At 50.5% G+C, this 27,359-nt stretch overlaps 1 protein-coding gene and 1 long non-coding RNA gene across 9 annotated transcripts in view; one reads left to right on the top strand and one right to left on the bottom strand.

Annotated features, from left to right (window-relative positions):
• Positions 60-27,359, top strand: part of TSPOAP1 (TSPO associated protein 1) — a 65,928-nt gene continuing 38,628 nt past the window's right edge. For 4 of the 8 annotated variants that reach the window (XR_002443923.1, XM_021415303.1, XM_021415305.1 and 1 more), the window contains exons 1-8: positions 60-432; positions 12,481-12,588; positions 14,410-14,538; positions 16,152-16,328; positions 19,562-19,822; positions 24,429-24,536; positions 25,411-25,494; positions 27,113-27,202. Coding sequence is in view for 7 of the 8 variants with exons in the window: in XM_021415303.1 (XP_021270978.1) it covers positions 181-432; positions 12,481-12,588; positions 14,410-14,538; positions 16,152-16,328; positions 19,562-19,822; positions 24,429-24,536; positions 25,411-25,494; positions 27,113-27,202 (1,209 nt within the window). In the remaining variant the exon portion in view is untranslated. The remainder of the gene's footprint in view (positions 433-12,480; positions 12,589-14,409; positions 14,539-16,151; positions 16,329-19,561; positions 19,823-24,428; positions 24,537-25,410; positions 25,495-27,112; positions 27,203-27,359) is intronic. The other 4 variants (XM_021415302.1, XM_021415300.1, XM_021415306.1 and 1 more) reach the window with 3 other exon arrangements.
• Positions 9,891-19,899, bottom strand: LOC110407541. Its single transcript, XR_002443924.1, has 2 exons — positions 19,764-19,899; positions 9,891-10,807 (listed from the first exon to the last, which is right to left on the bottom strand). It is a non-coding gene; the product is annotated as an uncharacterized LOC110407541 (long non-coding RNA).

Below are 27,359 nucleotides of genomic sequence, written 5' to 3'. Positions count from 1 at the left end.
AGCCGGCGGATCCAGGCGGGGATGGAGCCTCCCCCGGCGCAGGGATGCTGCAGCCGCCTCCGTCCCCGCCGGGCTGTCGCTGCCGCCGCCGCGGCTCTGATGCCTTCGGGTTGTCCGTGCTGGTTCCCGCAGCTGCGGGCGGCCCTCTCCGCGACAGCGTGAGCCCCGCGCCCCGAGCCCATGGATCCGGACCCGCCGCAAACGGGCGACGCCGTGCCCGTGGCCTCCGCCAGCCCGGACGTGGCCCCGCTGACGGACACGCGTGAAGGCGCGGGAGGTGGCAGTGACAGCGCACCCCGCGCGGCCCCGGGGCAGGAGCGGGACGACGCGCCCCGGCCCCAGGAGGGTTCCCCCTCTCCGGACCCGCAGCTCGTTAGGCCTCTGCGAGCTATGGAGGGGCTCGGACGGGAGCGGACGGACGGAACCCCCCAGGTAAGGCGGATGCCGGGCGCTCGCTGCCCGGCGCGTTTCGGGGTGAGAGGCGTCGCGGCCCCGCGGGGATGTCACCTTGCGGCATGGGAAGTCGCCGCGTTTGGCCGTGGCGGAGCCACCCACGGAGCCTTCCCTCCGCCTTGGGCCGGGAGCTGCCGTGTGCTGCCACGCGCTGCCCTGCCTCGGGGATTCCAGCTGCCCCTGCACGCCGGGTACAGCTGCCAGCCCGGGACTCCCCGTTCCTGCAGCACCGCCTGGCTCGTGCAGCTTCGGTGGCTCTGCCGTTGGTGAGGGGGACATGGTTCCCTGCCACCCCGTCCAGAGCATGCCCTGTCCACGCAGAGTAGCCTGGGGAGGGCTGTCTGGGGGCGAACTTGTCTGCAGGCATCATGGGGCACCTCAAGGCAACGCAGTGCCCAGCCCCTTGCAGCATCTCTCCAAAAAGAGCCAAAAAGACTCAGTCGGAGTCTCAGCTCTTGGTCCAGACCACAGCAGTTCATTAGCTGGTCCTGCTTATAACAGCTCACCCTCCCTCCCTTGGGTAAAATCAGTCATCTCTCTAGGAACCGCTGGCACACTGGAGTGGCTCCATGGTGCTTTTAAAACAGGGAAGGAATAAGCTCTCAGCCTGTTCTTCTGGAGGGTGGGGGAGAAGAGCTGGGGAGAGCTGGCTGAGGTTGAGCTGGAGGTTTTTGAGCTTCGGCAGTGCCCCTGAGCACAGCTGGAGAGTGGCTGGACCAGCCTGCAGGAGAAACAGTGCTGCTAGCAGGAAACCCACCGGGAGAGGCAATCTCTTCATTCAAGCAGTTTCTCACGGGTCTTTTTTGGATGGCTGTTTATCGTCATGCTTAGGGCAATGCTGCATTTGACCACATGGTCCTTGATCTGCCTCTGACCGTAGCTCCTGGCTGTTCCAGAAGCACCTCAGCCAAAAAATGGGGCAGCAGAGTGAGAAGCATTTCTGCTCCCATCCCCCTTCTCCATCTCAAGAGTCAGACTAGTTGTGCCAAACTTCACATTTCTCTCTCTTTGGGAGTGCTAGTGGACGAGGGAGGGGGCCAGCCCCCTGTGCTGGTGTTGCTGGTGCTCCTTGCTGTGGAGCTTAACTTCAGTCTGCTCCGTAAGACTGCCTCATCCTGGGGAGGGTGGCATGGGCCAGGAGGGTGCTGCAAAGGAGTGCTTGTGGAGCCTGCAGCAGCTGAAGAGCACCCTGCGGGCTGGAGGCCATGTGCTCAGCTCTGGCTGATCCCTGCAGCGGGTCCCCCAGGCACCAGGCATGCACATGGGTGGTGGTGGGGGGGGTGAGGGCTCCACTTGGTCTGTATGGCTGTGACTGTTAAGCACCCAGCACTCAATTTCCCTTGGTCTTTGGGCTGCTTTGGATTTTCCCCAGGATCCTGGATATGTGACGTGGTGGGCGACTGACATTTACCTTCCCATTCCCAAAGGCTGATGGTGGCACCATGGTGGTGTGATCACAGTACCAGTGTACTGAGGCACTCCCAAGGTGGTACACGATGGTGCAGAGCAATGATAGAGTCACAGAATCAATAAACTTAGAAAAGACCGCCGAGATCATCTAGTCCAACTGCCAGCTCATTACCACCATGCCCCTGAGTCCACATCTGCCCTTTTCTGTAACTCCTGTGGGGACGGTGACTCCTGGTGGTACCGTCACGTGTCCTGTCAGTGCCATAGTGGTACCATGGCAGTAGCATCACATTACTGTGGTGCTACTGTTGGTACTGCAGCATTGCCTTGGTGGTACCATCCTTAGCACTGGTGTTGATCCTCACAAAGATCAACTTGCCTGCTTCTAGAAAGAAAGCCAGTGCTTCCTCCTAAAATCAAATGGCTTTATTGATGTGAAAGGCTTGCAGCTGGTCTCTGGTTCAGATCCAGGAGAGAAGAACAGCTCTTTGCTGCCAGGCTGGGACAAGTGCTACTGACACGTCGTGTCCTGCAGCCAGAGCTGGATTCCTTTAGGGTTCCAGGACTCCTGTCCTTGGGATGTCAGCACTGCATGATGAAAACAGGACGGCAGCCTCCAGGGAGTAATCTCCTAGTGTGGGGAAGAGCATCCTGAGGGCTCATCACTGACAGAGTTGATTAAATATGTTGATTTTATGATGAAGCTCTTGCCATTTGTATCAGCCTCCACGACTACAGCTTTGTGATTCCCTCAGGGCCAGTCTACAGCAGATGTTAAGACCTTCTGCGGGTCCAGTTAATCTCAGCTTACTTGCTCAGATTCCTCAGGAGCACTGAAAGTGGAGAGCTGTGGCCCTTCTCCCACCTGGAAGTTGCCAAGGGAACTGTGGAGGTAGGGAAGTGGGATGGAGGGGACACGACACACCTGGAGCAGAGTTGGCTCCCACGCTGGATAACATTGTTAAGGGCCCGTCCAGGACACTGTTGACTATCTCCAAGGACTGAGACTCTTGTTACCTCTCTAATGCTTTTCCAAAGCTCATGGAGAGGAATTTCCCTGTGCCCATTTATTCCCATGCCCTGCAGGATTTCCTGGCTCCTCTGCAGGGTGCCAGCAGAGATACACATCCCTCCGTGTTACCACTGACTGGCACTAGCTGCGAGCTTGATCTCATGAATGGATTCCTGTTCTCAGGCCTTCAAAATGACTCTAGTCCTGCTTTCCAAAATCTCTACGTAGATACAGAATGCAAGAAACTACTTTCCTTCTAGGAATCTTTAGGTACCGCAGGCTTAGGATCCCAATCAGAATAATGAATATCGGAGGAAAAAACCTCTGTGTAGGAGCAATGGGGTTAAAGTGGCACAGATACAGTCTGGCTGGAAATTCGAAGCTTCTCACAATGCTGTCAGAATAAATTTAGAGCATTTCTAGCAAGAGCAGAGTTGTCTGCTTTTCCTGTGGGATGCTGCTCCCCCAGGATCTGCTTTCATCCAGGAAAGTTGGGATGGTTTGGGGTGGGTTGCTGAGCTGAGGGCTTCCTCCTAATGCCTTAGACTGATAGCGGGGAAGGAGCAAGAATCATAGAATCATTTGAGTTGGAAGGGACCCTTAAAGGCCATCCGGTCCAACCCCTCTGCAATGCACAGGGACACCCACAGCTCCATCAGTGCTCAGAGCCCCTCCAGCCTGACCTTGGGTGTCTGCAGGGATGGGGCATCCACTTTATCTTTGGGCAACCTGTGCCAGTGCCTCACCACCCTTACTGTGAAAATCTTACTCCTTGTATCCAATCTAAATCTCCCCCTTTTTAGTTTGAAACTGTTCCCCTTGTCCTATCACAACAGACTCTGCTGAAGAGTCTGTCCCCTTTCTTACAGCCCCTTTAGATACTGAAGGCCGCTTTCAGGTCCCCCTTGAGCCTTCTCTTCTCCAGGCTGCACAGCCCCAGCTCTCTCATGCTGTAAAGCTTCCTGAACACTCCCTGCACACTTCACTTCCAGGGTTACTCATCCCACCAGCCTATCTTGCTGCACTTAGAGGCAGATAAGCTCTGCAGCTCACCCATCCCTGCCGCCAAAGCAAAGAGCATGGCTAGGATGCTCAGAGACAGCTATTGTGAATGGTTCTCAACCTCAGGAGGCCCCTTTGGATCTGAATTTCTAAAAAGCCAAGTGTGCAGCTTGCCTTGAGGTCAGAGGGAACAGAGGGTGTTTAATGACTCTGTAAAACCCCTTAAACCAAGGAGCCCCCAAATCAGTAGGAATTTAAATATCCACAATAGATGCTGTTGCTCCCTTAGTAACACAAATCACAGATGCGGGAAGAATTATGAAATGCTGGAAAAGACCCTCCTTGTCAAGCTGTGCTAGGGGGCTCTGGGGTAAATTCCTTCCTGATGCTTGGTGCAGGAGAAATGATCCTGCAAGAGAGGAGGCAGCAACTGAGCCAAAATACCCTGTGGGGCTCTGGCATCAGGCTGTCCTCAGTGCTCTGGAGGTGGAGGTGCCAGATCTCTTCTCTCTGGTGTCCAGTGATAGGAGCCCAGGGAGCAGCATGGAGCTGCCTCCGGGCAGGTCAGATGGTGGACTGGGAAGAGGTTCTTCTCTGAGAGGCTTGTTGGGCATGGAACAGGCTCCCAGGGGTCGCACCAAAGCTGCTGGAGCTGGAGAAGTGTTAGGACATGGGACATATGGTTTAGTTGTGGGTAGAGCTGTGTGGAGCCGGGAGCTGGAGTCAGTGATGCTGGCAGACCCCTCCACATTGGGATATTCTGTGATTCTGTGATGGGATGTGGCAGTTCCTGTGTCCAGGGGCCAAGCTATGTTTAACAACAAACTTAGTTCCTTTTGCAGAAATTCATGGTGTTTCAAGATCTTTGAACATTCCATAAGCAAGGGTGGAAAACTATTCAGTTAATGCCTGAGGTTGTGTAGAACTGCTTCTCTGACTAAAAAGTGTAGGTCAGCAGAATAAAAGATGGGAGAAGGGCAAGAAGCTCTTCCTGGACACAGGCCAGTTCTTGCTGTTACAGACACCATTTCCAGCAATCCCAATTAGAAGAAGACTGTACTCCATCTTGCTCAAAATCTGAGTAAATTAATTTTTCTTGTCTTGGCAACACTCAGCTTCATGCAAATGAGTTAGAACCATTTTCTGCAAGCATTAAGGACGTATGGCCAACTGCAGATAGCTGCCTGCCTCAAAAACCCAGTGTGACTTTATTTGTAGGAATGAATGGAAAGAAATACAAAGCAAGACTGTTCAGAAGGGGAAGGTAATTTCTATATTACTTATCTTCCAAAGTGACTCTATTCACCCACACGTCAGCACAAAGTCATGTCCAAATGGCTCGGGCAGGACACTGGGTACAACACGGAGGACAAGGAACACCAGCCATTGCCTCCTCACTGTGTCCTTGGCTCCACTGGACTGGTGATGACAAACTGGATTTGGGAACTTGCCATGACTGCACCCTGACCTTTTGCCTCAGCATCTTCCTCAACTTACCCTCTGCACATTTTCCACCAGTGTGTTTTCTTCTTTCTTTTGGATGTGCTGGGTCTGTAGTCACCCTTCCTGCTAGAATAACGTGAAGAGAAATGGCTTGTGCATTGCTGGCACCTGCTTAGTTTCCTCCTGCTTTAAGCACAGGCTTTCTGCAGAGGAGCCATCTGCTTAGCAGCTCTCTGAAAACACCCTTTTGGGCATCAGTTTTTAAGCCTTCTGCAGCTCTTGCCATTCACATCTCCATACTGATCACTGAACAGTGCCTGTGGCTCTTGAGAGAGATGTAGGGGGATGATGTCTTTCTCCTCCATCTACTTGTTAGAGCCACTGGAAATCTGAGGCTTGTCAGTCCAGGACAAAAAATTACATTTGGGCCAGTGAGTTCTTGCTTACTGAGATGTGCAAGGAGCTTTGTTCCCCATTGTTTGGGCAATCGTGACATTTTTTAAGCAAATGTGACCCAAGCAGAAAAAGTGCTCTTGCACCCTGGGAAACTGCAAATCATTGGGAAAACAAGTGCTTGCTGGGGAGAAATGTGGTGGCAGATACCTGGGCAAAAGCTGAGTTGTGCATACAAGATCTGCCACTCTGGCTGCATGACGTGTCTTCCAAGGTTCAAGAGAACGTCTGTCTCTTCAGAGCTGAACATGTTAGGCAATCCAATCTCTCTACTCAATACAAGCAAGCTATTGAGACCACAAATACTGCTGCTGAGGCTTTGAAGTGGGAAGGAGACCTGATATTAACGATTCAAGCTGTGATCCTGTGAGATGGCAGTGGCACTTCTGCATGGGGTGAGCACTGCAGTTCAGTGGCCTTCTGGGCTGAGGGCTGACACAGTCCTGTGCTGCTCGCTGTAGACAGGCGCCTCATTCCCACGTGCATTTGTCAGTACTGAAGTCTCATGCCCTTCTAGGGAGTGTTTCTTTGGATTAGAGTTTCTGTTACAAGAAAGATGAGCTATCAGTGAACATTCGTCCCCACTCCAGCCATCAAAATACCAAACCTGGGAAGAGCTAAATTTTATCACTCTTCCCCAGTTTTTTTTTCTTCTTTGCATATTTACAAAAGAGAATTATCTGACATGTGGCATCAAAAAAGAGAGCCCAGATGCTCCGCAAAGACCTCAGAGCTGCCTGCGCCTGAGCTTGCAGTGCTGAGAGCTTCAGGCTGATGCTCGTCAGACCTCAGCAAGAAAAATCCCCAACACCTTCTGTAGGAAGCCAGTGCGCATGTGTTTAGCTCAAAGGATGGGCAATGCAGACGAGTACACAAGGAGAGGTTGCAAAGTCACCCATCTTTCTGTGTTTGCACTAAGGATGTTAACACATTTACTTCCCACTTCTACGTGTTGCTTTTTCCTAGTGTAAATACCATCGCCTGCACCCACTTCTCTGCAGATTCAATGACTTGCTAGGCAGCACCTATAAAAATCTTCAGTGAGGGAAAAAGACTGAGCTGCCGCAGCTCCCTGTCAGTCACCTGAGTCTCAGAGTGACCCATGGACAGGAGGGTGATGCTGTCATACTCGCTTTCTATACCCCATGCTGTAGGTTATCTGGTAACCAAGCTGGATCACAGCCTAGCAGTCACCAGCAGCATTTTCCAGCTGTATGCCCTGGGTGTGGAAAAAGATCTGTGTTAAACATGGAGAGAGGTTGGGTCTCAGCTGGGGAAATCCTGCATAGGGCCAACACCACTTGTCCCACCTCTGCATCAGGCAAGACATTCCCAGCTGCAAGAAGGGTTGGTTCAAGGTCTCTGGACCACAGTGGAGAGCAGGACAAGGAGCAACTCTGATAGAGACGGTACCTGCTGGATGAGTACCTGTGCCCTGCGCAGGACCTTTACCACGTGACTGTCCCCAATGGGTCCATCCCCTGTAGGGCTGCTTTCTGTGCATGGGGACTGGCTGGCCTTGCAAGGACAGGGAAGGCTTTCTCCAAATCCTCCGCATCTCTCAGGTGGCTGATCTGCTTTTTGTCTGATCGTGAAAGATGAAGAAATGCGTGTGCAGTACGTCAGGAGTGGTTCAGGGCTGCCTTTCCAGCAGCCTTGCGGTATTAAGGTGTCATTTTCTCTCATCTGCTTGCAAAGTCTCTTGTATTTTGCATTTGCTGTTAAAGATGAGAAACTGCTCCACATTGCACACTGTGTAGTCTTGTGTTCTGCCTTTGTCCCGGGATTTTATTCCCCGCTCACATTCCTCCTTCTCTTGGTGTTGCAAAAACCATTCTTTATGCTCTGTCTGGGGATCCTGAAGCAGCTGAGCTCATTTAAAGGACAGTCTGGCCAGGGTGTCCAGCTGTTTTTTCTCCTCCTGGAGCACCAGGGTTTGTTTTTCTGGGACTGGCAATGGTGCTTTCATAAAAATAGAGAGGATACAAATTAGTGAGATTCCAATTTTAACCGCACATCTTATTTTAAATACACTGTGAGGAACACAGGAAGAGCTGGCGGTGGTCACAGGGCGTGCAGGAGCAATGCCTATGCAAGGCTGTAACAAAGAACAAGCAGAATGTGGATGTTCTCCTGAATGTTCTCCTCATATCTTGCAGTGTGTGGCTCCAACACTCCCTATGCTGGAGGCAGTATCTTTGAAATAAATAGCTTCCGATGGATTTTTTCTTCCATGAATTTGTTACACGCGGTGATAAAAATCGGATAAATGAGGAAATCACAGTGTATAAGGTCATGCTTGGAAGAGGGATGGGCAGCGGGAGAAAATGCTGAATCATGGAAATGAGCCGGCAATGCACAGGGCAAGGAACTGGAGGGAAGCGTCATGAAGTCAAAGAGCAGAGATGTTTGTGTCTGAAACCAGGAACCTGGTGCAAAATGAAGGAAGCTGTGGGACACAGGCTGCCTGTCAGGGGAATGGCAGGGTGAGCACGACTGCATCCCAAGCTCCTCTCTTACTCCTCTCCTACTTTTAACCAAGATAGCCATTTTACCTCCAGCTGGATAATGCACTCTAAGGTGTGCTTGCTGTGCCAGCACCAACGGGCTTTGCTGTTGCTCACTGACCGAGCAGGAGGTGATGCTATTTTCGTCCTGCTTTTGACGTGCAGTGAGTGCACTGCAGAAGAGCAGCCTACAGAAAATAACTTATTCTGTGGGGTAGCTGATTTCACTGAAATTGGATGGATGAGGAGAAAATGGATGAGCAGTGGCAGGTTTAATTTCCAAGTGGCAAGGACTGAGAAGTTAAGGAAACTAATTACCAAAGTCAGCTGGAACGAACAGCTAAAAGGCTTTGACATGGTTGAGGCTTGGTATTTACTGCGTGACAGGTGACAATGATTTCAAACGATGGAGAGGTGGTGGATTTAATGTATCCGAGAGAGTAGGAAAGCAATGGTGTGGTTTCACCTAGGGAGTGGTGTCTGCAGCGGTGGGGGTTAGATTTCAGAGACGGCTTTTGTGAAGCAAACCTGGCAGCTGGAGCCCTGTTTGCTGCAGACAGAGAAGTCACCGTAGGGACATCTTGAAATTGTATATGCTATAAAATCAGCCAAGAGAATGCCAAAAAGCCACCTGAGATGTGCCACTCACGGGACCACCTGGTTAATTCCTCCTCCACATTTGCTGGGATTTTCAAGCAGGCCTGGGTTTTGTCTTTGGCTCAGTTCCTGCAGCAGGTGCAGGAAAGTCCCCAGGCTGATCGGTGCCAGGCTGAGCCACGAGGCACCAGCAGCACGGTGTGCCCAAGCCGCATTGCGGAGCAGTGCTGCCAGCCCCGCCGCGGCATGATTTACTGCCCCCCAAATGGCTTCCTGCAAATGTTCCGCAGGACTTCAAAGCCTGCGCTGGATGCTGGGTGGTTCCTGGGGGATTTTGGCTGCATGACCTATTTAGCAGCCTGGCTGGGCACTTCTCCCTGTAAAAGCTGCTGCAGATCTCAGTTGCTTTTTGAAGTTTTCAGGTGAAAAAGAAACAGCTTCTCTTGCCTCCGTCCTGCTGAGGCCTGTGTTTGCTCATTCTTGATGCATCGTGAAGAAATTGTATTTTTGGCTCTACCTGACAACAGAGGTGACAGATCATCATGTTTTCCCTGAAATGAGATGCTTCAAAGCTGTGTGCCAGCTGCAAATAGGAGCCGCGCTCTGCTCCCCCCCACCAGCCTCCCTGCTGCTATTTCCCTGCTTTGCTCTGCCTTTAGCAAATGTCCCCTCTGGCCAAAGGTGTTCCTGGGGTTAACTTCTGGTGGCCAACGCAGCTCCAGTTGCAGGGACACGAGGGCTCCCTGTGCCCTCTGGTACAGCTCTGCCCTGGCTCCCACCAGCTTCACCTCCCTGACCACGGGATGCTTTGGATTTTGGCTCACGGCTCCTGCTGGCACTTCTACGCATCTTTATGAAGACAAGCCATATGTGGGGGCCTCCAGGCCTCTTCTTTCAAAGATTTCCTCAGCTCCCTCCTAAACACAGCACTTAGGGGGCTGCAAGCGCAATCTGCATGGAGCGCAGGAGCACTGAGGAACGGCAGAGCAGTTAATAAATGAAAAGCCATTTCATTATGGAAAATGAATGTTTAATGAGTGTGGGATGACGTCTAGACAGGCAGTCGGTGCTGGCCATGTGGTGTGGGAGGAAGGCTCAGCCCAGGCAGCCAGCCCGGCCCCAATCCTGTGCCAGGGGGAGGTGGCAAAGGCTCCTCAGGAGCTGTGGGGCCACAGAGAGGATCTCCTGACACCACATTGCTGCTGCTGCCCCTTGTGCCTCTCCTGGTGAGGCCCTGAGGCTGCAGAATGGCCTAGGAGCAGGGGGCAGCCATGCTGTGGGCTGGCCCAGCCTGGACCAGGGCCCAGGGCAGTACCCAGGAGCTCAGTGCAGGCCCAGGGGAGCTGGCAGCACCCCAGAGCTCAGTGCAGGCCCAGGGGAGCACTGAGTTCCCTGCAGAGCCCCTGCCCCTCTGGAAGTGCCAGCTGTCCCCTCAGAAGCGCTGTGCTGACATGCCATAAGCCTGGCTGCCGGAGGGGACAGGCCGCAGCACCCTGGCTCCTCCGCAGCCGCCCAGCTCCTGCCCCAGGCTGAGCATGCCTGGCCTCGCTGGATGCCGGAGAGCAAAGATGAAAAGCTTGAGTCTTCTTGGCAGTGGCAAAGAGGTGGAAATAATGCATTCTGACTTCATCCTAAGGGCTGCCTTCCTGGCTCTGGGGATGGCAGCCCTGAACCAACCCACAGCACTGCTGTGGGAAAATGCTGACAGGACCCCACCGTGCCCCCATCCTGCTCTGTGCAGCATCCACAGTGTCCCCTGCCTGGGTGCCAGGAAGGGCTCCACTTTTCCTGGAGATGGAAATTTTCTCTGGGACACATGCTGTGCCTGTAAAGCAGCAGGGATGGGACCAATGGTGCTGCAGGACCTAGGACCAGAGCAATGGGCTGTGCAGTGTGAGCCGTGCTTGGCTCTGTGACTTCTTGGCTGTGCCTAGGAGTGGAAAAGAGGAAAATAAATACGTTTGCTTTCCCACAAATGGAAATCTCTTCCCATGGGACATTTCACTCCACCTTTCTTAACCCTGGGATTTCTGCAGGGTGGATGCCTACAAACAGCTCTGCCAAAGGCCTGAGGACTTGTGACACCTAATTTTCCCTCCTGCAGTGTCAGAGGGCTTGGCGGGATGTGGGGGCATTGGGTGAGGCCAGCTGGAAGGAGTGGGTTAACTTTGGAGGTGGTATGGGGGTTTGATTTTTTTTTTGTTTGTTTGTTTTTCAGTTCTTTTCCCTATTTATCCTTGCTTTGCCAAGGCATTTTCCATACAGGGATGAGATGCTGCCTGCTGTGCTGAGCTGTGCCAGGGGACTTGGTGACGTGGGCTTTGTGGTCTCCTGTGTTTTTTAACTGATTGAAGTGAGAGAGAGGCCAAAACCAGTTCTATTCAAAAGTGTGGTGAGTTTTAGACAGTCTGAGGCTTCCTAGAGCTTAGCAGCGTCCTTGTGCTGCGATCTGCCTGTACAAGTTCTACTAGGAGAGCCTGGGAGGTATTTCTCGATAACAAAGAGCATTTCACTCGTAGACTTGGCTGATGAACTGCACACACAGAGCCATGTATCAGGAAGCATTTAGCCATCCGGTGGCACCAGCAAAGTCATCCTGGGTCTTGCAAGACTGGCCTGGGTGCTGGGAGAACATCTGGCCAGGTCTGCCCGAGGTGCACGCCTTGCTGCTGCCATATGGCATCTGTGAAGCAATAGCTTGGCCCCGAGTTTTGCTAACACACAAGAATACTTTCTGGGACCCTGCTTCGGCAGCAAGCCTGTGGTGAGCTGCTCTCCGCAGGAAGCAGTAACCACAAGCTATATATACAGCTCCCAGCAGAGCTGCTGCTGCTTTTGATGTGACAAAATTAAGGTGGTGTTTTGCAAAGAAATCCGGCACATTGCCTTCTTCCACCACCAAGGCTGACACAGTCTGCAATGGGGCTGGGCTCCTGGGTGGCTCCTGGACCTGAGCTGGTATGGTGAGGTGGGCAAGGAGGTCTCTTTTCCTCCAAAAACTGTTCAGTGCTGGAGGCTGCTGGTTCCTGAGGCATGGGGAGGAGCATGTGTCTGGTGTGTTGTGGCATGTGCTCTTGCTGGCTCTGCTTGTGTTCTGAGCTGGTTTAGGTGGTACAGTGTCAAAATGCAAGCAGCTGGAGACAATGTCGGGATCTGTGCTTTTTCCCCAGATGAAAGCTGAGACCTGATGCAGCTGAGAGTGACCCATCCTGCTGGCGCATGGTGCTGGGAGGGGGAACCACCCACCCTGGGTGCCAGGAACAGAGCATGGGGTTGGAGTGCCCTCCGTAGCCACTTCCCTGATGTTCCACATCACTAGTGGTGCACCTCTAGGGGAGCAGCTGCCAACAGTCAGGCAGAGCTGGGAGTGCCCAGCTATGGCTGTTGCTCCTGCCACCCCCCAAAGGATGTGCAGTCCCTCTCCTCCTCCTGAAATCAGCCTCCAGGTCTCACCCTGCCCCTTCACTGTCTGCACTCTGGCCCTGCTGGCCTCCCCACACAGCCAGGCTGGGCTCACTATGGGGCTGTGGTGGGCACACAGCCATGGCCCACTTGCTCTGGGAAAGTGAAGCCCTACCTTACCTTTCCCATGCTGTTTTGCAGAGTGGGGCTGACTACGGCCTCCTTGTGAGCCAGAACATGAAGCTCCTGAGTGCGCTGGAGGACCTGCGGCACCGCTGCTCCAGCCTTGCTGAGGAGAACAGCTTGCTGGTGAGCACAGGACATGGCCCCATCCTGCATCCTGGCCAGGCACTAGGCTGGCTCAGGGCACACCAGTGTGAATGATGCATGGGGAGGGAGTCCTGGCTGGGGTGAGCTGTCGTCAGCCACCAGCTCCAAGAGAGCTGGCACATGGGGTCAGCTGGGGAGAGAAAGGGAGGCAGGGTATTTTGGGTCCCTTGGGTGCCTTTCCACAGCACCCATCGTTGGCTTGAGCAGGACCCCTTCCTTGTGACCTGCTGATGCCCTCACTGACATCCTTGCTGGCAATGGCAAGAGGCTTTTCTGGAGCCGCCAGTTTGGCAGAGAGCAAGGCAGCAGTGAGCTGACGGCAGGAGAGGGGGAAGTCGCTCTTGTTTCCTCTTTAAGTAGAAAAGCAGAAACACTGATTCAGTCAGCCCTGCTCTGGGTTACCATGCAGCACTGCCCCCTGCTCAGTGGGAGCTTGGCATCTGATCCCAGCTGCACCTCCAGCACCCAAAGGCAGGCCAGGCTGCCGCAGTGCAGGCTGCCCATTCTGCCCCACTCTGACCTCTTCGGCTTCCAGGCCCATGGTTGGCAGCCAGGAAGTAAGAAGAGGGGATTCTCTCTACTGCATCCTCACCAGAACGCATCCTTGCCTGGGAAGCCCTGCAGTGCGGGGATCTAGCCACCATGGGGCAAAGTCCTGCAGTGCTGGCAGGGCTGCATCAGTCCAACCCTGTAACCTTTCAGTTTATCAGCAACCCTGGCTCTGAACTACACTGTGCAAGGGAAGGACCTTGTATCGTTCACTCTCCATGCATTTTTGAAAGTGTAGGGCCACGCTGCCCTCCTAGGCAAAAGTGTTTCCTGTTTCCCAATGTAGAAGTCACAGCAGCTGTTTGGAAAGGATCAGAAGGTGGCAGGAAAGAATCTGTTCATGCCAATTTTTCCTTTTCAAAATACCCTTAAAAGATTGATCATTCAGCATGTATATAACCAAATTCAAAACACGTCATAGATAATTTTCTTACACTAAAAGCATAAATTCAGCATGTCCTGCATACTAGGGAGGGTCACCCACTGACAATCATGGATTTTAGCAAAGCTCTGTCATATAAGCTGTTGTCAAATCTTACTCTCAAAAATCAGCCTCTGTCTTCTGACTGAAGGAAAGCAAATAAGGCAGTGAAAGCAGCACATGCACGTGGTGGGATCTCACAGAGGTAGTGAAGGAAATAATTGGAAGGATCAGCTGACCTGACATTTTTGCTGATGTGAAAAGACAGCACAACACATCTGGGTATGACCTTGAGAGAAGAAGGAGCAGCTTATCGAAACGGACAGATAACAAATAAAAGGGGATTAAGAGCAAACAGAATCAATAGAAAGGAAAAGGAAATCTGGTTTGCAAACATCGTAAAGTCCTTGGCTGCTTTCTCCCCGTCCCCCCAGCTCGTGCTTCAGTGTCAGGGGAGCAAGGACAGCGGCAAAGCTTGCATTGTAACATGGTGCTGCAGCACAAATCCACAGCAATGTGTTGAATACTGAAACAGCAGGGAGATGAATGGGGACAGGCTTCGGAAGGGGCCAGCAGCCAGGATAGGTGCCAAGTCCCAAATGGCAAAGGCAGAGCCTGCAAAGAGCAGAGAGAGCGGCAGGTTGCAGAGGGACCATGGGCTGGGGTGGGGCAAGGGGCTTCTTTGGGGAACCAAGAGGTCACAAGAACAAAATATCAGGAAAAGCAAAGGTTTCGGTGACCAGGAAGGAGACAGGTGAAGGTGGGTGTCTAAGCACTGCGGAGAGACACTGAGTGAGGTTTCACCTCAACCCTCTCCTTCTGTTATCCAGCGCAGGAGCTGCTTTCCCGAGACGGAGGAGAAGGTTAAGCACCTGAAGAGGAAAAACGCGGAGCTGGCAGTGATCGCCAAACGCCTGGAGGAGAGAGCCCGGAAACTCCAGGAGGCCAACCTCAAAGTCGTGAGTGCTGAGCCTCTGCCATGCTGGGCTGGGACCTGGGCTAGGAGAGCACCCTACCCTCAGGACTTCTTGTTTTTTGCTTTTGTTGAGACAGAAAGGCCTCTTCTTTCCCCTTTAATTAACTTGGCAAGGCCATGCGGCAAACTTGCTTTGTACATCAGCAACAGGGCAGAAACCACAAAACTGATCAGAGGAAAGAACCATCACCAGCTTCTTCAACTCCATGCTTGGGGAGCTGGTTTTGAGCAATTTCCTTCTAATTGGTTTCTTGCTGTAAATGTGCCAATCTAACGTAAGGTATTAATTTAGGTAATTAGCTCAGCTTTCCCTGGGCTAGTCATGAAAATAATTCTTCTGACTTCATCGAAAAGGAACAGGAAGTATTTGAATAAGAAAAGGAGTGTGGTAAAGCAAAACAGGAAGGGGTGAGATATTCTGCTCTGCCTCATCCTCACCTCACTAGCATTTTTGTGCAACCGGCATATTTTTTTTCTTTCTCAAACCAAAGAAGAGCTTTTTGCAAACCCTGTAGTTTCTAATGTGGTGTGGGAGTAGTGGGAGATGGCTGTAGGACATGGCGTTTTGCAGACAAATATTTGCATGAGCTACATAAAGGTAGCTTGCAGCAGAGTAGGGGAAAAATGTTCTCCCATTGGAAGGCTAGGGGGGAAATTCAAGTCCTGTAGGACAGAAAGAAGCAAAAGCTTTGCTGGTAGGGGAAGGTAGGGGATTTTCCTGTAATTGCCTGCCCTTTCTGTCTCTGGGCCCTGCACTGCACTGGGGACATGTCTGTCACAGGGTTTTGGTTCTTGCAGTGCAACAGTTGCTGCCAGATGGACTTGTCAGGTACTATGCCAAGAAAAATCATTTGCTATACAACCAACAGCTATATAGACCCTCCAGCAACTGCACAAATGCTGTTTCATTTTTTTTCCCGAGTGAAACTTTGGGATGGCAGCTGTTGAGCCATGGGAAAACCAAGTGGCCGGCCCAGGGTGTGCAGGATGCCCGCCCGTGGTGCTGGTACCCCATGGGAGAGCTGGCCTTAGGGACGGGGACTCCTGCTGAGAGCTGTCATCTTCGGGTGACTGCAGCTGGGCAGCATCAGCTGCTCTGGCCCTGGCTGGGCTCTCCCTTGCCTCTCCTTTTGACTATATCTCCCACCCATCCTTGCAGAAGCTCTTTCCCACTGCCTTTCAAAGACCCATAGAAGCTCCATTTCCCCTGCTAGCTTGTCCACCTCCACCCTTTGCTCATCTTTCCTGCCATTCCCCCCTCCTCCTCTCCACTGCCCTCTCCCCATGTTTCTCCCTTCATCCTGTTTTCGTCTCCTCTCTCCACATGCCACTGCTCCACCTGCAGCCTTCTGTGCTGTGTGTGTGTTGGCCTCATCTGCAGAGCACCTTCTCCTTCCTGCTTCTTCTTTGATCTGCTCCTCAGAGAAGCATTTCCTCTTTTGTCCAACTTTTCCATATTCTTGTTGTTCTCCTCTATCTATCCTTTGGGGCTGGGCTGCATTTCTTGGCCCTGGTCTCTGTCTGATGACACTTGGGGTGATAGTTGGCCAACACCAATGTATGTGGCTTTCTCTCTTGCTGCTCTCTCCGGTGTAGGTAACTGCTCCAGTGCCCCTGAAGGGTTCCAGCCTGGAGCTGTGTAAAAAAGCATTTGCTCGCCAGCGTGCCAAGGACCTGACAGAGCAAGCCAGTGCTCTCCTGGCAAAAGACAAGCAGATTGAAGCTCTGCAGCAGGAGTGCCGGGAGCTGCAGGCTAAGCTCATTGCGGGGAAGGTGAGATACTTCTGGGACATCATGCAGTGGCTGGGTGCAAACAGCACAGTAACGATGTCAGGAACCAGGCTGTAGCAGTGTGATGGCAATTAGTGTCAAGGGCAGACTGAAAACAGAGAGTATTTGATGCATGAGTCGGTATGGGGGAAGTCAGAGGAGTGTATGACCAAGACAGGATCCAGACCCCTCAGAACAGTGTGCTGGGGGACATCCCAGTTCTCCCTTTGTGAATTCATGAGTCCTGCGCTGCCATTTTCATCAGCAACCAAAACTGTCCCCCTGGAGAACCCCAGAAGCCACAGATACAGAATGGCCTTTCACAGTGGTGAGCTTCAAGCGAGATGTAGAAGCAGGACTTCCTTTTAAAGCATTCCTTTAAAAAGCAAACCAGCTGAGCACGTTCCCAAGAATCATTCCAGACTGCACATCCTCAGCAGCAGCTTTGAATGCTCGCAGCTATCATAGTGGTGATATCTAGGTACGCACTTGTGTTACTGTTATTAGGGGTACAAATCCTAAAATGAGGGTGGGTGTTCATGAAACCACCTACAGTGCTGATGCATGGACATGAGCTGGTGGCCCAGCACAGAACTTGCTGAAATAAATCGTGGGATGAAAGGGAAAATTCAGCTCATCCTGAGACACATGTGTAAAACTACTTGGACATGTCACTCTCTCAAGGCACTACTCTGAGATGGTTCTAAAAGGAGTCTCTGCAGACAGCTGAAACTAGGTGAAACAATCCCACTCAGAGATTGCTAGAGCAGTCTGTTCTGGTCGTATCAGATATGTCTTTTGTTCACAAGCTGCACAGTTGTAGTGCAGGTCAGTTGATACACTCTCATTCTCTCTTTTTCACTAGTATGGAAGTGGTAAAGTGCAGTGGTATGTTCCTGCACCCAGTTGAGCAGAAATAATACATTTCTACCTACTCACACGTACATTTAGGTGACAAATACTTTCTTGCTGAAAGCAGCTTTATTTCATTCCCTGAGCTCTGCATGTGTTCACTTTAACTATGCGTTTGCAAGTAGATTCTCCCTCTTTCCCTAACATAGATCTAGTCAAGACAAGAATAATTGGGTGTTGTTCACTGTTTGTACAGAGCTGCCCCAGTGATCCCTCCTGGCATTAAATCACAGGAGAATGTTATCCAGGTCTGAATGTGTGCTAACCAAGAACAAATTTCCTTCCTGTCCCCATGACTGCTCACCAGAGACCCACACAGAAGGGGGCACAAACCCTCTGATTTTCACAGCAGAGCATGCTGAGCAAGCTGAATCTCCCAGGGATAGGAGACTGACAAACTGTAGAACAACGTGACAAAGGCAGGAGAGCAAGATTCATTACTGGCCAAGGAAATACACATGGGTGCAGTCCCCAGGGCAGCTGAGACTTCAGCTGCTTCCTTGCTAGGGCATGGGCAACCACCCAGGCTGGGAAGGTGAGACCATCTGTGTAACCTGCCAAGGCACCAGCAATGAGGGCCATCAGTACATGAGCTGGGAATCTACAGAGAAAAACTGCCAGAGAGGAAATCATTCTATCTGATGCTGGTTGTTTTTTTTTTTTCCATTTATCTTCCAAGCAAGCTGCTCATTAAATTTTAATTCTCAGCTAGTTAAAATTCAAAATTCCCCTAATCTGTCTGCAGCATGCAAAATGCATTATGCCAGCGAGGGGGTTTATAAGCAGAGATATTATGTGCATGCTCAGAGTTCAGAGTTTGTAGCCAAATCATTTTTAATCTAGTGCTCTTGATTCAGCACAAATTTTTCAGTGGCTACGAAACAGATGTACTCTGTTCATTTCCAGTGGTAGGACAACACGTGCACCAGACTGCAAAAGTGTGGGCCTTGTTTTGCCAAGTCAGAGCTCTCAGGATAAGATGTTGGCCTGAGATCGTGCTGCAATGACAGGTTTGCAATGAAGGCCTAGCTCCAGGTTCCACCAAGCTGCCATTTCTTGCAGTGGAGATTCTTGGAGGCTGCAGGGAATGGAAAGGCAGCTGCAGAGGACACATATAATAGGAGCTGTGAGTGGAAGACTGAGCGTTTTTCTGCTCTCTTTTTCCCCCTCTGCTTTGGAGGCTTTCTATGGGAATAGCTGCTTCTATTTTCTGGTGGGGGAAGGCAGCTTTTTAGGCAGCCCTAGCCAATTTTGAAGAACTATCACCCTGATAGCCTGAACGTGGGTCTAACACAGAGGTCCCAGCTGCTCACTTCTTGAATCTGTAATCAGTTCCCATTAATGGTGCCTCAGTTTCCCCCTTGCTGTTTGAGAGTAACTATGCTTTTCTACACAAAATGTGTTTGCAAAGCACATGCTATTTTTAGGGTGAATAAGAAGTGAATGGGGAAGCAGATTAAATTTGTCCTGGATACCAATTATGCAGTGAATTCACTGCCTTAGCAGCTTTCCAGGGGAATGAGCAACGTCTCCTTCAGCAGCATATTTGTAAGGACAGGTTTTCATAACCAGCTTTTGTATGTCTGTATGGACATGTAGGTACGTGTTTCTTTCACCTTCCTGAAATCCAAATACCTTTAAGGAATTAACACAAACTGGTGGCATATTCTCGCTGTTTTAGTGAGACTATAATTGCACTGGTCTCCTTTATAAGCTGCTGGCTTTGTGTCCAGAGTGGACAGGACTGATTACTTGTGCTGAGGATAGAAGCCTATCCACACAAACCCCCTCTGGTCAGAAATCAGTAACACCTTAAAAAGCCAAACACCCTAAGCCAGAAGCAAACAAGTCTCAGATATGCTTCATTCTCTCCAACATTAAAGTCCTAACCGCCAGGCATGCACAGGGCTGCAGAGGACGCCAGCACACACAGCAAGGAGAGGAACCCAGCTGAGGCTCTTGTTTTGCTGTGGAATTAAGAAATGAAATTGTATTATCCTGACACGCTCTCTGCTGGCAAACACTTAGAAAGCATGCACTTAGAAAAGCCCGTTTTAGCATAGCTTTACACTGGGATAATTGTAAAGCATTGCAGGCTAGTTTTCACCTGTGGGAGAAATTATGTACTGACATGAGGGATGTGAAATGACTGCTTCTGGGGAGCAGGGGGCCAAGGAAATAGAACTTTGGTGTGCTCTGTTCCCTGTGCTGTGCTGGCATCTGCTCAGCAGCACTTTTGCAGTTTGTGTGTTACATCCGCCTCCCGACCCGCTGCACCTTCGGGAGCCGGACAGCGATGCACGCTGTGCTGCCATTCCCCACAGGGTGACCCTCGCTGCCTGAACGTGGTGGAGTTCGACCGGCTGCTGCGGGAATCCCAGAAAGAAGTGCTGCGGCTGCAGAGGCAGATCGCGCTGAAGAATTTCAAGGAGTGTCTGCGTTCCTCCAAAAGCAGCTCAGGGGTCTCCTTGCCAAGTGCTGCCGCCTGCCCGGGCTCAGCGCTAAATACCTGCAGCAAAGACTCACCTGCAGCGAAGGAGGTCTGCTCGGGAGACCCAGCGCTAGGAGGGGCAGCACACAGGAGGGTAAGACAAGCGGGCCAGCAACCTGAAAGCCTTGCTATTCCATTACTCGATTCATTCCTGTTCGCAGGAAACTTGTCAGAGTGCGTGAGCTGCGGTTCACGTTGGCTGGGCCGGTTTTCAAACGCCGAGAGAGGGAAGCGCAGCCTCTCGCTCCAGCGTGCCGCGATAGCGGAGGAAAGGACGTCTGCCCCCGGGTGGCCCCGAGCCCCGCGCGGCCGCCATGCCCTGAGCCGGGGCCGCCCGTCACGGCGCCGGTCCTCCCGCACAGGCCGCGCTGCGGAGCGGGCCCGCGGCCTTGTCTGTCCCATCGCGGCCCGGCGCGCCCTGCCCTGCCCTGCCCTGCCCCTTCGCGGCCGCAGCGCTCCGGCCCGGCAATCCCCGCGGCGCCTCCTCCCCCGGCGAGCCGCGCAACGGCAGGTAAGGTAAGGCCGGGCCGCGGTGGGCCGTGGTGCCGGGAGCGGGGCCCTGCGCGCTGTCGGGCCGCCAGAGCTGGGGTGCGGTGCGGTGCGGTGCGGTGCGGTGGGGCTGCTCGGCCTCTCCGCCGCGGGGCCCGGCTGTGTGCGGGCCCGCTGCGGGCGCGGCGCTTCCCGGCACTCCGTGTTGAGGCCGCGGCCCTGACAGGGCTCAGTTCGCCGGGGGGAGGCGGGTGGCCGCGCTGGAGGGCGGAGAGCTCGGTGCCCTCCGGCCGGGCCGGGCCTCCCGAGCGGCGAGCGTGGGGCCGCTGGTACCTGGTGAGTTCGCCCGCCGGGGCTTCCCCCCAGCTGGTCGTTGAGTTGTGATGTCCTGGGGCAGAACGTCACGCCTGCAGCCTGCGTGCTGCTCTGAGCTCTCGTTTGTTGCCCCCGTGTTCCTCCTGCCATTTTTTCCTTCCTGGAGGATTCTCAAGTCTTTCATTATTCAGTCTTAGTCATCTTTCTTTGTATCATTTTTGTGTCGCAGGAAGCACTGCAGCGTGCAGGATCCCATAGAGTGGCACAACGAAGTTTTCTCTCCCTTTCCTAGCAGAGCTCTTTGCCTTGTTGTCTAAGCGTTGGCTTCTATTCAAGCATCATTTGTCCCATGCAGTGCTGTAATCTCTCAGTGACACAAGGACCCTTCGCTGTTTGTTTCATTGCCGCATTGGTATTTGGAGCGCACAGCTCCTCCTGCCTCTCCTCGTTTTCCCCAGATATTTACCCAAGAGAAACCCTTCCCCTCCTCCTGCTTCATCTTATGTCTGCAGAAGCCTTTAAAAAAGCACTGTAGCAGAGTACCAAGCAGGCTGTACTTGCTGCACCTTCCTCACCCGTTTTATAGATTCAGGAGTGTAGCATGGGGATGATTTTTTTTCTTTTCCAAATATAGATTTCTTTAAGTACTTGCATGTTCTTGCAGTTCCATTGGTTTTCCCGTGGAACTGATGTCAAATGTTCGGGTCTGTGTTTCCCCAGATCCTCACTGGAATCCTTTAAAAAAAAAAAGATATTTACCACCTTCCAGTTGTTTTGAATCACATTCGAGTGGTGACGTAGTATACATCCTCCCTCAGTTGCTGCTGAAATTGGGAGATTCAGTTCCTGTTGAAGGGGTTCTTTTTTTTTTAATTCAGATGAATGTTGTCTGATCTTGATAATTTGTTACTGTTTATTGTATTGGTTTCCATAGTTCTTCTGGTAGACGGTTCGATCTCTGAGACAGATCCTTAGCTCTGTTCTTCACACTTTGAGATTTCTGCCGTGGTGAGCCCTCACCCCCCCCCCCCAGGCTCCTCCATGATGAGGATGGATGCACAGACATCTTTTAATTAAGATTTTGACCCTGTTCTGCCCTAGTCATCTTTGAACAGCCCTTTTATATTTTGATTTTCAGTTGACCCTGCAGAATCTGTCAGATTCTTCTCATGATAGAACACATGCATTATTTCCTTTCTCACATCTGCTCTTCATTTTTCCATAATCAGGAAGAGTCTGTCCTCGTTGTCCAAAGATTTCTCAGCTGAATGTAGCAAGAAGGCTGTGTGATAGCATCAGAGAGCAGGGAGTGAGGACCTGCTGCCCACCTCCAGGCTGAGAGCCATAGTGCTGGATGCCCAGGCTTGGTGGCTGGGTGTGTGTGGGCACAGTGGTGCTGTGTTGGGGATGAAGTTAGCAAAAACCACGGGTACCACAAGTAAATGAAGTGATTTTGCTCTTCTGTCTCCTTCCCGAGAACAGTGGGTCAGGGCTGTATCCCCTGACTTTCAAGGAACTTCCTCAGGGTGTAAAGAACAAGCTTCTCTTCTTAGTGGTGTTGGAAAATCCCTTTTCTCTGTGCCCCTTCTTATCTTTCTGCTTCTTTATTTGGCCTTATAGGGTGATGCTTATCTCTGTAATGATAATAATGTAGCGAGCATTTCTGGTGGTGGCAGTGCTGGCTTAAGCAGCCTCCTGCTCCCTGCTGCGTGTTCCTACTGCGCCTCCTGTTGTGCTGCTGTAGGTCGTGTTGAGTTGCAGAGTGCTAGGGACTAGTGAATGGGTCTGGGTTAAAAACGGCCCGGCAAACAGCCTTCTTCCCACTTTTTCTGTAACCTGCATCAGTTTCCTGGTCCAGCTCTGTGACATTGTGCAGAGCTGCCCTGGCACAGCAGGGGAACGAGCTGTCGTTAGGTGGAAGATACCTCAGCATTTTTGGGGGGGCAGGATTTTGATGATGCCTCCTGCACGCCAAGAACAGAGTTTTCTAGAAAGACTGCAACATTTTTAATATACTTTTTTGCTTGCTTTAAACAGTCTGGTCATTTGCCAAAGCCCAGGTATGTCTGTGCCTGTTGCAAGCTTGACTTAAGCTGGTACGTTCTGGACATCTCATCAGCGGTACAGCCTCACCCTACTCTCTTCCCAGGTTCTGCCAAGATAGGTGCTCACTGTGGGCAGCTGTTCTCTGGTTATTTTTAACTGTTTTCATGAACAGATTCCTTGCACCTGGCTTGTTCAGAGAGCATCTTCCAGTTCCTGCTGTGAATGAGATGGCTCAGCTCCAGGGCATAGCGCTCATTATGATGTGTGCCAGTCTCATTTAGCAGTTGTCTGATATGGTGATGAGTCTGGGTTCTGTGGAAAAATAAGAGTGTATGAGCTCGTAGCTGAGGGGGTTGTCTTTGTTCTTGGATGGAAATTAGACCTCAGTGGGCAAATTTAATTTTATAATTTTTGTAAGTTGTCTGTAATTAGGAATGTAATCATTTTATTTATCATTTTACTGAAAAGTGCTTACAAACAGATTTGTCTTACATATCTGTTGTGAGAGCGTGGCTTGCTAAGCATAGTGCATGTAGCTGGTGCAGCGGATATCTGATGTTAGATGGCATCTGCTAGCATTCCTTGAGTTGTTATTTCATTAAAGCTGACTGAAATGCAGTGTTTTGACAAAACGTATGAAGACTCACAAGGCCCCATGGCTTGGGTGGAGGACCTTGAGATTTCCAGCTGTTGGCTGGGGCTTAGTCTCCCTAATGGGACTCCCATGTCTCCCTAATTCCAGGGCTGTAGGATGTCAGCCTGAGCTCACTGCAGGATGTCAGTTTCAGGACTTGCCCATTTCAAGCACCAACTCTGTAACAGAAAATCTGGAAACCTCGTTAGCCTGGGCTTGTCTGGAATCTTATGGTTTTCTGGCTTTCAACATGAAAATAGTTGTAGTTGAAACCACGGTTTCAAGTCTAAAGTAGTTAAAAGAGTCTATGTTAGGTATAGTGTTTGGATGCTGTCCTGATAACGGACTGTGAAGGGAGCTCGGACTTACTAACCTAGATCCCTCACTGCAGACGTTCAAAGTGAAATTAGAAATTCCAGAGCTTGTGACAGATAGCTGAAGGTTACCTGCCAGGGTGCAGTCACAAAGCCCTCCTGCTTCTTCGCTGCACAGCTTCATTTAGATGGTGATCATCTCCTGTCCCTAAAACCTAGTTATCAAAAATAACTTCAACATTTAAAGAAAAACAGTATCATGGCCCTCAGGAGTTAGTCTGGGCAAACTGAGCCATGTCAGCTATCAGCTAGACTTTCCCCTGTATTAGCTGGGAAGGGCTTCCCTTGTTTTGTGTTCTGTTTGGTAGTGGAACATAAGGCACAACACATCAGTTGTTTCTGTCCCTCTCACCAACATCCAAGATGGGATGCCCCCTTTCTTGGTATCCTCTGCTCTTCCCTGCCTTTGGATGCTGAGATCTTCACTGATTTTTCACTTTTGGCTGTTTAAGAGGATTGTGTCCTCCCATTTAATCACCTTCCAGCTGTGTTTAGTGCTTTAGAGGGGATCATGGAAGGTATTGCTGATGCCTCTCATTGAAACTTTAGATGAAGCACAAAGTGAACTTAAACCTGAAAGTTTATCCTGGAGTCCTCCGTTGTGTGTAAGTGGTTTAGTGAAGCTGGTTTGAGAACTGCTGGGCTCCCTGAGATGCCCAGCTCAGGTCTCTGGTGGCTGACCAAGCCCTGGCGTGGCATCCACCTTTCTGATCGTGCAGTTTGGAGAAGATCACGAGTTTTCTTGTGGGATGTTGCTATCTTAGGTGCTATGGCCAGGAGAGCATCTTCTCCCTTGGTGCTCCTGGCTGTCCCTGAACTCTGAAATCTTGCTTGCTTTCCAGGTGGAACCAAGTGTGCTACCATTGGGCCCTGCCTTGGAAGGACATGAAAATTTCCCTCCAAAAAATGCAGTAACAGACCAAGAGAGCGGCCAACAGATACAGCAGCTGGTGAGTTCTTGCCCTGTCCATGGGTGCAGGAGGGGTCTGTGTGTTTTGGCACTTCCCTTCCAGAGCAAAGCCAGCCTGGTTTTGGATGAAGGAGTTCAAGTATTCTTGAGTTTTCACCCACAGAATCCAAGCAGAGGTTTTGGGAACTTAAGTCTTTTTAGCTGTAACCTGCAAGGCTGTCTCACCATGGGAAGTGGTGCTGGGTGACAGCTCCAGGTATTGTGCTGAATCTTGTGCAAGTCGGCAGGGGGATGCATCAGACTGAAATGAGAGGAAGCCATGCCAATAGATTCTGTGATGTTTGGTTCAGACTTATTTGAACAGATGTGGCTGACCCAAGACAGACGTCATGAGAAGTATGGCCCTCATGAATTACTTCAGCAAACTGGGTTCACAGTGAGGTTTAGCCCCAGCCATCCCCCTGGCGAACCAAGAGTGACAGCAAGTAACTGCAGATAAAGGTTCATAGGTAGTGGATGTCTGCTGTCTATTAGATGTCATTTGGATTAGAATAAGAGCTGATTTAGCACAGCTAGTGTTTCAATATGAAAGTTTTCCACAGCTCTGTCTACTTGTTCCTCACATCCTGTTCTTCATCCTATCCTAGACAAATAAGTACAGTTTTTGCAACTGAGAAATAGAGAATTGTTTCCAGAAGTTGAAAGGATTGAGGAAGAGAGGAATAGCTGTTTTACTTGAAAAGTCTTTTATTTTCACTACCTTTTTTAAAAAAATCTCTTTAGGTTTATATGTCATTTATGTTTGTAACAAAGAGATTTTCTTAACAGAAAAAGCCATCGAATCAGAGAAATTGAATTTCTTCTGCATTTTATGAACATGGTCTTAGTGGTCTGTTTTTGCTTGCTTTGTGCAGGAATTTGAACTCAAGAAAAAGCGCAAAAAATGTGAAAACCTTGAGCATGAAGTGAGGAAAAAGCATAAAAGATGCAAAGAACTCGTAAGTGTTCTTGTTATCTAATGGTGTGTGTGTAGTAGTAAAGAGCTAGGTTGTTCTGTGGTTCTCTTGGGTTCTGTTCTATTTATTGCAATAATGAATTACCAGTCTTCCTCTTAACCTGAAATGTCACAAATCTGGGGCTTCAGCTCTTGAAGCTGGACTTGTTTATTTAGTCCTTCAGCTCACTGTGTTGGGTAAAGCTACATAAATCACTGGATAAAACTCCATAGCCTTTTCTAGTCTGGGGAGATGCTTTTTCTTTTCATATGCACTCCAGGCAAGCATCAAAAGATTTCTTCAACTTGAGATGATAATTGAACATACAGTCATATTCTTGTGCTTCTGCTCATTGGCTAAATCTTGCCTCTTGTTTCATTTCATGGAAGTTTTACAGGTAATATTGCAGCATCTGGTTTTCTCCCTTCTGTTTCTATTTTGCTGAGCAGCTCTGGTGATGCTAATGACTACCATAATGTCTAGCTCATGGGTGTCCAACTTTTTGGCTTGCCTGGGCTGCACTGAGTGAAGAGAAATTGTCTTGGTCCGCATATTCATAGGTTGCACCAAAAATAATGTCTCCTTATTTCCTTTGAAACTACAACAGATACAAAGAGCACAGTAACACTATTTGATAGAGCAAGTTCTCAGCTACAAAACACTATTTTTCAGCACAGTCTCCACCTTTAGCTGTGCATTTTCACCAGCAATGAGCAAGAGCCTGCATGCTGTGCTGGCACAAACCTGCACCAGCAGAGGTGACATGCTGTCACTATCACCACTGCAGAAACGCTCCACCCACCCTCACTGTGCTCACATCCACTGCTTGGTCTCCATCAGCGCTCAGCAAGCCTCAGTGAATGTCAGTGGGTGCCATTGTTTCTGCATGGAGGAGTTCAATGACTTTGCTCCATCCACACTTCCACATCAGATGCCGTCTGTCACATGGCAACAACACGGAACGGGGCATTGGTGGGAAGGTTCAGCCCCTACTGCCGTACCACCAGCATCCGCCTCTGATGTTGCGGGCCAACATCATAAAACAGGAGGCATTGCTTTCAGAGCAGCTCTTGTAAAGTATATAGTGTAGTTCATGTGCATAAGAAGCAAAACTTGTTTTAATATTTTTTTTTGTTGTTCTGTAATGTAGAGTAATAGCTGGCTCACGCTGCTTTCTCGACTCCAGACTGCGTCCTGATTTCAAACTAGACAGCCATTTAAAACTCGAGTTTACAGTGTAGAACTCTCTTCAGTTTGATTTTTCTGAATAATTTTTCTTCCTTTAACGAAATTTGTAGAGAAGACTGTGATCTAGAACCAACAGTGAAAGCTGATGAATTGTGAGTGACGATAGCATTCTAGACAGCACTAGACAAGGAAATGGCTTTCTCATTCTGGGTTTTGCGGCTACATAAATGAGAAAAGGAACTGAAGAGGTCATCTGACATGAAGCTGATATCTACCTGGGCAGTGCTGTACACTGATGCCTTTCATTGCACAAGCAGCATCCTGTGAGCATCCTGAACCATCAGTCAACAGGAGCAGTGAAGTCATGCTGCAGAAAAAGGTGGGACGGTCAGTCTAAGGACATTAGTGTAGTGACACCTGCTGTTTCTGACAGGAGATCCAGCTGCAGGAGGTACAGAGTGAAAATGCACGACTGGCCGAGGAGAACTTGCAGCTGAATGAGAAGGCCGGATGGGCAGGACAGGTAAAAAGCAGTGTTTTTGTTTGCCAAGTGGGGCATTACTTTCTGTAAAACTTTGCTTAGAAGAACTATTTGCATACTAGGTTTTCAGGTTGCCAGCTAAGTAATGGCCATGTACCCATCTGTGTACCTGTCTTGTCTGTCCTCCATACATGTGGAA

The sequence above is a fragment of the Numida meleagris genome, chromosome 18 (assembly GCF_002078875.1).
Source record: "Numida meleagris isolate 19003 breed g44 Domestic line chromosome 18, NumMel1.0, whole genome shotgun sequence".
Lineage (NCBI taxonomy): Eukaryota > Metazoa > Chordata > Aves > Galliformes > Numididae > Numida > Numida meleagris.
The sequence above is the reverse complement of the archived record's forward strand: the minus strand, read 5'-3'. Positions and strand labels throughout refer to the sequence as shown.